Source organism: Oncorhynchus gorbuscha, linkage group LG15, assembly GCF_021184085.1.
Source record: "Oncorhynchus gorbuscha isolate QuinsamMale2020 ecotype Even-year linkage group LG15, OgorEven_v1.0, whole genome shotgun sequence".
Lineage (NCBI taxonomy): Eukaryota > Metazoa > Chordata > Actinopteri > Salmoniformes > Salmonidae > Oncorhynchus > Oncorhynchus gorbuscha.
In genome coordinates this window covers 7,325,036-7,334,296 of record NC_060187.1, presented here as the reverse complement: position 1 = coordinate 7,334,296, position 9,261 = coordinate 7,325,036, and the positions used below count along the sequence as shown (strand labels likewise).

General features: G+C 48.9%; 1 protein-coding gene across 4 annotated transcripts in view; it reads left to right on the top strand.

Moving 5' to 3' along the window:
- The window catches only part of rxrgb (retinoid X receptor, gamma b), an 88,548-nt gene that overhangs the window by 53,722 nt on the left and 25,565 nt on the right, over positions 1-9,261 (top strand). For 3 of the 4 annotated variants that reach the window (XM_046299997.1, XM_046299994.1, XM_046299998.1), the window contains exons 3-4: positions 4,661-4,796; positions 7,863-8,048. In XM_046299997.1, the coding sequence (XP_046155953.1) occupies positions 4,661-4,796; positions 7,863-8,048 (322 nt within the window). The remainder of the gene's footprint in view (positions 1-4,660; positions 4,797-7,862; positions 8,049-9,261) is intronic. The other variant, XM_046299995.1, reaches the window with a different exon arrangement.

Here is a 9,261-nt window from a genome sequence, read left to right as displayed (position 1 = left end):
GTAATAGTTTATATCTAGTAGTAATAGTTTATAGCTAGTAGTAATAGTTTATAGCTAGTAGTAATAGTTTATATCTAGTAGTAATAGTTTATATCTAGTAGTAATAGTTTATATCTAGTAGTAATAGTTTATATCTAGTAGTAGCTAGTTTATAGCTAGTTAATAGTAGCTAGTAGTAATAGTTTATATCTAGTAGTAATAGTTTATATCTAGTAGTAATAGTTTATAGCTAGTAGTAGTATAGCTAGTAATAGTTTATAGCTAGTTTATAGCTAGTAGTAATAGTTTATATCTAGTAGTAATAGTTTATATCTAGTAGTAATAGTTTATATCTAGTAGTAATAGTTTATAGCTAGTAGTAGCTAGTAGTAATAGTTTATATCTAGTAGTAATAGTTTATAGCTAGTAGTAACTAGTAGTAATAGTTTATATCTAGTAGTAATAGTTTATATCTAGTAGTAATAGTTTATATCTAGTAGTAATAGTTTATATCTAGTAGTAATAGTTTATAGTCTAGTAGTAATAGTTTATATCTAGTAGTAATAGTTTATAGCTAGTAGTAATAGTTTATAGCTAGTAGTAATAGTTTATAGCTAGTAGTAATAGTTTATATCTAGTAGTAATAGTTTATAGCTAGTAGTAATAGTTTATATCTAGTAGTAATAGTTTATAGCTAGTAGTAATAGTTTATATCTAGTAGTAATAGTTTATAGTCTAGTAGTAATAGTTTATATCTAGTAGTAATAGTTTATAGCTAGTAGTAATAGTTTATAGCTAGTAGTAATAGTTTATATCTAGTAGCAATAGTTTATATCTAGTAGTAATAGTTTATAGCTAGTAGTAATAGTTTATATAGTAGTAGCTAGTAGTAATAGTTTATAGCTAGTAGTAATAGTTTATAGCTAGTAGTAGTTTATATCTAGTAGTAATAGTTTATATCTAGTAGTAATAGTTTATAGCTAGTAGTAATAGTTTATATCTAGTAGTAATAGTTTATAGCTAGTAGTAATAGTTTATATCTAGTAGTAATAGTTGTAAAGCATGTCTGAACCATATATATATATATATATATATATATATATATACACTGTATCATGAATGTATGAAGCATTAGTAATGCATGTTGAATACTTGTGCTGCATATGGCTGTGTTTGTCTGAGGCATGTTGGTGCCCGAGAAGCCATAAGCATGTGAATGGCATGTTTCATCATAACATATGTGTAGCATATGTTGACCATTTGTCTGGCATGTTGGCTGTATGGGAGAGGCATGGTTATGAGCTGCAGTACAGGAAAGGGCTCTCTCTCATCATTGACTCACCAGCATCAGCAGAAGACAGAATGCTAATTTAGCTGACTGTTTGCTCACTACTAAAGCTCACGTAGGGAGGGAAAGGGGAAAGAGAGCGCTCTAAGCAGTGGTGGTGGGGGGTGGGGGGGTTTAAGATAAGTTAAGATACCTTAATAGAAAAGTTAAAGTGAAAGACACCCAGGAAAATACTACTTGAGTATAGGTCTAAAGGTATTTGGTTTTAAATATACTTAAGTATCAAAAGTAAATGTAATTGCTAACATACACTTAATAAGTACCGAAAGTAAATTAATAAAAATATAAATAGTAAAGTAAAGTCAAAAAAATATTTAAGTAGTACTTTCAAGTATTTTTTACTTAAGTACTTTACACCAACGGACACTAGGCCAACTGAAAAAAAGATAGAGGGAGAAAGAGATAGGGGAGAAAGAGAGAGGGGGAGGAGAGAGAGGGGGAGGAGGAGAGAGAGGGGGAGGAGGAGAGAGGGGGAGGAGGAGAGAGGGGGAGGAGGAGAGAGGGGGGAGGCGGGAGAGAGAGAGAGAGAGAGAGGGGGGGAGGAGGAGAGAGGGGGGGAGGAGAGAGTGAGAGAGAGAGGGGGAGGAGGAGAGAGAGGGAGAAAGAGGGAGGAGAGAGAGAGGGAGAGAGAGAGGGGGGAGGAGGAGGGAGAGAGAGGGGGAGGAGGAGAGAGAGGGAGAGAGATTAACAGAAAGAAAGGCCTCTAGCAGTTGTCTCCTGTAAGGTCAAAGCCTTAGTTCAGACGGCCATTATGAAACAGACAGCAGAGTGCTGTCATAAATCAACTATAGGAAATGACAGCCGTCCCTGTAAAGGGTGTCCTATATGCAAGCCATCAAATACACACAATATGTAGGTCACTAGTGGTGACTACACACGCATAGACACGCGCATGCACACACCAGCCCAAGCACATGCTCACTCATATACATGCACACACCACCCCAAGCACATGCACACTCATATACATGCACACACCAGCCCAAGCACATGCTCACTCATATACATGCACACACCAGCCCAAGCACATGCTCACTCATATACATGCACACACCAGCCCAAGCACATGCACACTCATATACATGCACACACCAGCCCAAGCACATGCACACTCATATACATGCACACACCAGCCCAAGCACATGCACACTCATATACATGCACACACCAGCCCAAGCACATGCACACTCATATACATGCACACACCAGCCCAAGCACATGCTCACTCATATACATGCACACACCAGGCCAAGCACATGCTCGCTCATATACATGCACACACCAGCCCAAGCACATGCACACTCATATACATGCACACACCAGCCCAAGCACATGCTCACTCATATACATGCACACACCAGCCCAAGCACATGCTCACTCATATACATGCACACACCAGCCCAAGCACATGCTTACTCATATACATGCACACACCAGCCCAAGCACATGCTCACTCATATACATGCACACACCAGCCCAAGCACATGCTCACTCATATACATGCACACACCAGCCCAAGCACATGCTCACTCATATACATGCACACACCAGCCCAAGCACATGCTCACTCATATACATGCACACACCAGCCCAAGCACATGCTCACTCATATACATGCACACACCAGCCCAAGCACATGCTCACTCATATACATGCACACACCAGCCCAAGCACATGCTCACTCATATACATGCACACACCAGCCCAAGCACATGCTCACTCATATACATGCACACACCAGGCCAAGCACATGCTCACTCATATACATGCACACACCAGCCCAAGCACATGCTCACTCATATACATGCACACATTTCCATACCACATGTTATCGTATCTATTTTTGCCAACTCAGTGGTCGACAGGAGACAAGAAGTGCAAAGTGCAGAAAGACGATAAGGATAAATAAATATATAAATAAATAAATATATAATTTTGACAACGTTTGTTCAGGAAACTCTCTGGGAAAGGACTATAACACAAGCTAAACCAGTATATTGCTAAACCAGTATATATTTCCTTCTATTCAGCATTTACCTCTGAACAGTTTTGACAAACTAATATATTGAACCCATAAAATCCCGGGCCTGAAGCTGACGTGACCCTACACTTCTCTCTGTTGGTGAAACGTGACAAGCTCAGCTCTCCTCCCACACAGCTCACACAGTCAACCACCCCTGTCAACAAACATTAGAAGCATGCATGACTAAACTCACAGAGGAAACACAGACACTCCCTTTGATCAAGTCATGTGATCGCTGCCTCAGCTACTTTCATACCATCAGCCACTTTCATACCACACATGTGAGTGGAGAACGGGGGAAGAGGGGGAGAGAGGAAGAGGGGGAGAGATGGAGAAGGGGACGATTTTAGAGAAATAAAAAGAGAGACAGGACTGACTCACTCACTCACGTTTTCCCAACTTCTCCTCCACTCTAATCTCTCTACCCCCCTCTCCCATCATTGATCTCTCTCTACCCCCCTCTCCCATCGTTGATCTCTCTCTACCCCCCTCTCCCATCGTTGATCTCTCTCTACCCCCTCTCCCATCGTTGATCTCTCTCTACCCCCTCCCACCCCCCCCCCCTCTCCCATCGTTGATCTCTCTCTACCCCCTCTCCCATCGTTGATCTCTCTCTACCCCCTCTCCCATCGTTGATCTCTCTCTCCCCCTCCCCATCGTTGATCTCTCTCTACCCCCCTCCCCCATCGTTGATCTCTCTCTACCCCCCTCTCCCATCGTTGATCTCTCTCCCCCCCTCTCCCATCGTCTCCCATCGTTGATCTCTCTCCCCCCCTCTCCCATCGTTGATCTCTCTCCCCCCTCTCCCATCGTTGATCTCTCTCTGCCCCCCTCTCCCATCTTTGATCTCTCTCTGCCCCCTCTCCCATCTTTGATCTCTCTCTACCCCCTCTCCCATCGTTGATCTCTCTCTACCCCCTCTCCCATCGTTGATCTCTCTCTACCCCCTCTCCCATCTCCCATCGTTGATCTCACTCTACCCCCTCTCCCATCGTTGACCTCTCTCTAACCCCCTCTCCCATCGTTGATCTCTCTCTACCCCCTCCCCCATCGTTGATCTCTCTCTAACCCCCTCTCCCATCGTTGATCTCACTCTACCCCCTCTCCCATCGTTGATCTCTCTCTACCCCCTCTCCCATCGTTGATCTCTCTCTACCCCCCTCTCCCATCGTTGATCTCTCTCTACCCCCTCTCCCATCGTTGATCTCTCTCTACCCCCTCTCCCATCGTTGATCTCTCTCTACCCCCCTCTCCCATCGTTGATCTCTCCCCCTCCCCCCTCCTCCTCTTTCCTTCCTTCCTCTCTCCAGATGAACAGTGTCAGTAGTTCGGAGGACATCAAGCCTCCCCCGGGTCTCCTGAATCTAGGGGACATCAACTACAACTGCACCAGCCCTGGAGGCATGTCCAAACACGTATGTGCCATCTGTGGAGACCGATCATCAGGTAAGAAATAGGGCCACACCTCCCCACTGGGCCCTAGCCCAGCCCCCTGTAGCAGCAATAAGACCCTAGCCCAGCCCCCTGTAGCAGCAATAAGACCCTAGCCCAGCCCCCTGTAGCAGCAATAGGGCCCTAGCCCAGCCCCCTGTAGCAGAAATAAGACCCTAGCCCAGCCCCCTGTAGCAGAAATAAGACCCTAGCCCAGCCCCCTGTAGCAGAAATAAGACCCTAGCCCAGCTCCCTGTAGCAGCAATAAGACCCTAGCACAGCCTCCTGTAGCAGCAATAAGATCCTAGCCCAGCCCCCTGTAGCAGCAATAGGGCCCTAGCCCAGCCTCCTGTAGCAGCAATAAGACCCTAGCCCAGCCTCCTGTAGCAACAATAAGACCCTAGCCCAGCCTCCTGTAGCAGCAATAGGGCCCTAGCCCAGCCTCCTGTAGCAGCAATAAGACCCTAGCCCAGCCTCCTGTAGCAGCAATAAGACCCTAGCCCAGCCTCCTGTAGCAGCAATAGGGCCCTAGCCCAGCCTCCTGTAGCAGCAATAAGACCCTAGCCCAGCCTCCTGTAGCAGCAACAGGGCCCTAGCCCAGCACCCTGTAGCAGCAATAGGGCCCTAGCCCAGCCCCCTGTAGCAGCAATAGGGCCCTAGCCCAGCCCCCTGTAGCAGCAATAAGACCCTAGCCCAGCCACCTATACAGGAGGCAGCAATAAGACCCTAGCCCAGCCTCCTGTAGCAGCAATAAGACCCTAGCACAGCCCCCTATACAGGAGGCAGCAATAAGACCCTAGCACAGCCCCCTATACAGGAGGCAGCAATAAGACCCTAGCCCAGCCTCCTGTAGCAGCAATAAGACCCTAGCCCAGCCCCCTATACAGGAGGCAGCAATAAGACCCTAGCACAGCCTCCTGTAGCAGCAATAAGACCCTAGCCCAGCCCCCTGTAGCAGCAATAGGGCCCTAGCCCAGCCCCCTGTAGCAGAAATAAGACCCTAGCCCAGCCCCCTGTAGCAGAAATAAGACCCTAGCCCAGCCCCCTGTAGCAGAAATAAGACCCTAGCCCAGCTCCCTGTAGCAGCAATAAGACCCTAGCACAGCCTCCTGTAGCAGCAATAAGATCCTAGCCCAGCCCCTGTAGCAGCAATAGGGCCCTAGCCCAGCCTCCTGTAGCAGCAATAAGACCCTAGCCCAGCCTCCTGTAGCAACAATAAGACCCTAGCCCAGCCTCCTGTAGCAGCAATAGGGCCCTAGCCCAGCCTCCTGTAGCAACAATAAGACCCTAGCCCAGCCTCCTGTAGCAGCAACAGGGCCCTAGCCCAGCACCCTGTAGCAGCAATAGGGCCCTAGCCCAGCCCCCTGTAGCAGCAATAGGGCCCTAGCCCAGCCCCCTGTAGCAGCAATAAGACCCTAGCCCAGCCACCTATACAGGAGGCAGCAATAAGACCCTAGCCCAGCCTCCTGTAGCAGCAATAAGACCCTAGCACAGCCCCCTATACAGGAGGCAGCAATAAGACCCTAGCACAGCCCCCTATACAGGAGGCAGCAATAAGACCCTAGCCCAGCCTCCTGTAGCAGCAATAAGACCCTAGCCCAGCCCCCTATACAGGAGGCAGCAATAAGACCCTAGCACAGCCTCCTGTAGCAGCAATAAGACCCTAGCACAGCCCCCTATACAGGAGGCAGCAATAAGACCCTAGCACAGCCCCCTATACAGGAGGCAGCAATAAGACCCTAGCACAGCCCCCTATACAGGAGGCAGCAATAAGACCCTAGCCCAGCCTCCTGTAGCAGCAATAAGACCCTAGCCCAGCCCCCTATACAGGAGGCAGCAATAAGACCCTAGCCCAGCCTCCTGTAGCAGCAATAAGACCCTAGCCCAGCCCCCTGTAGCAGCAATAAGTCCATAGCACAGCCCCCTGTAGCAGCAATAAGACCCTAGCCCAGCCCCCTGTAGCAGCAATAAGACCCTAGCCCAGCCCCCTGTAGCAGCAATAAAACCCTAGCCCAGCCCCCTGTAGCAGCAATAAGACCCTAGCCCAGCCTCCTGTAGCAGCAATAAGACCCTAGCACAGCCTCCTGTAGCAGCAATAAGACCCTAGCCCAGCCTCCTGTAGCAGCAATAAGACCCTAGCACAGCCTCCTGTAGCAGCAATAAAACCCTAGCCCAGCTCCCTGTAGCAGCAATAAGACCCTAGCACAGCCTCCTGTAGCAGCAATAAGACCCTAGCCCAGCCCCCTGTAGCAGCAATAAAACCCTAGCCCAGCCCCCTGTAGCAGCCATAAGACCCTAGCACAGCCTCCTGTAGCAGCAATAAGACCCTAGCCCAGCCCCCTGTAGCAGCAATAAGACCCTAGCACAGCCTCCTGTAGCAGCAATAAGACCCTAGCACAGCCCCCTGTAGCAGCAATAAGACCCTAGCCCAGCCTCCTGTAGCAGCAATAAGACCCTAGCACAGCCTCCTGTAGCAGCAATAAGACCCTAGCCCAGCCTCCTGTAGCAGCAATAAGACCCTAGCACAGCCTCCTGTAGCAGCAATAAGACCCTAGCCCAGCCTCCTGTAGCAGCAATAAGATCCTAGCACAGCCCCATATACAGGAGGCAGCAATAAGACCCTAGCACAGCCCCCTGTAGCAGCAATAAGACCCTAGCACAGCCCCATTTACAGGAGGCAGCAATAAGACCCTAGCACAGCCTCCTGTAGCAGCAATAAGACCCTAGCACAGCCCCCTATACAGGAGGCAGCAATAAGACCCTAGCACAGCCCCCTGTAGCAGCAATAAGATCCTAGCACAGCCCCATATACAGGAGGCAGCAATAAGACCCTAGCACAGCCTCCTGTAGCAGCAATAAGACCCTAGCCCAGCCCTCTGTAGCAGCAATAAGACCCTTGCTATTGCGGAGGTTTATTCCAATTTATTTTAGATTTTGTGAATTACCTCATTAATGATTTTGCTTCTCCCAGTCCTCATCCAATAACCACGGACTATGACATTGATGAACAGTATTACGATTATATGGAGCAGTTTCTCAGGTAACGCAGTGAAGTTGATGTTTTGGATGTTGTTCACCTAGGGAAGCACTATGGCGTGTACAGCTGTGAAGGCTGCAAAGGCTTCTTCAAGAGAACCATCCGGAAAGATCTCACCTATACCTGTCGAGACAGCAAGGAGTGCCTGATAGACAAACGACAGCGCAACCGCTGTCAATACTGTCGCTACCAGAAGTGCCTAGCCATGGGCATGAAGAGAGAAGGTGTGTGTAAGTGGTGTAGAGAGGGAGAGGGAGGAGGAAGGAGGTTGTGTCTGAATGTAGAGAGAGGAGGAGGGAGGTTGTGTCTGCGTGTAGAGATGGAAGGAGGGAGGTTGTGTCTGCGTGTAGAGAGGGAAGGAGGGAGGTTGTGTCTGTGTGTAGAGAGGGAAGGAGGGAGGTTGTGTCTGCGTGTAGAGAGGGGAGGTGGGAGGTTGTGTCTGCGTGTAGAGAGAGAAGGAGGGAGGTTGTGTCTGCGTGTAGAGAGGGAAGGAGGGAGGTTGTGTCTGCATGTAGAGAGAGGAGGAGGGAGGTTGTGTCTGCATGTAGAGAGAGGAGGAGGGAGGTTGTGTCTGCATGTAGAGAGAGGAGGGAGGTTGTGTCTGCATGTAGAGAGAGGAGGAGGGAGGTTGTGTCTGAATGTAGAGAGAGGAGGGAGGTTGTGTCTGCATGTAGAGAGAGGAGGAGGGAGGTTGTGTCTGCATGTAGAGGGAGGAGGAGGGAGGTTGTGTCTGCATGTAGAGAGAGGAGGAGGGAGGTTGTGTCTGCGTGTAGAGAGAGGAGGGAGGTTGTGTCTGAATGTAAAGAGAGGAGGAGGGAGGTTGTGTCTGCATGTAGAGAGAGGAGGAGGGAGGTTGTGTCTGCATGTAGAGAGAGGAGGAGGGAGGTTGTGTCTGCGTGTAGAGAGAGGAGGGAGGTTGTGTCTGCATGTAGAGAGAGGAGGGAGGTTGTGTCTGCATGTAGAGAGAGGAGGAGGGAGGTTGTGCGCTCTTGTGTGTGTTGGGGGTGGGTCTAATGTCTGGGTAGTGTGTTGGGGGTGGGTCTAATGTCTGGGTAGTGTGTTGGGGGTGGGTCTAATGTCTGGGTAGTGTGTTGGGGGTGGGTCTGTAATGTCTTGTGAGTGTGTTGGGGGTGGATCTGTAATGTCTGGGTGAGTGTGTTGGGGTGGATCTGTAATGTCTGGGTAGTGGGTTGGGGGTGGATCTAATGTCTGGGTAGTGTGTTGGGGGTGGGTCTGTATTGTCTGGGTAGTGTGTTGGGGTGGATCTGTAATGTCTGGGTAGTGTGTTGGGGTGGATCTGTAATGTCTGGGTAGTGTGTTGGGGTGGGTCTGTAATGTCTGGGTAGTGTGTTGGGGGTGGGTCTGTAATGTCTGGGTAGTGTGTTGGGGGTGGATCTGTAATGTCTGGGTAGTGTGTTGGGGTGGATCTGTAATGTCTGGGTA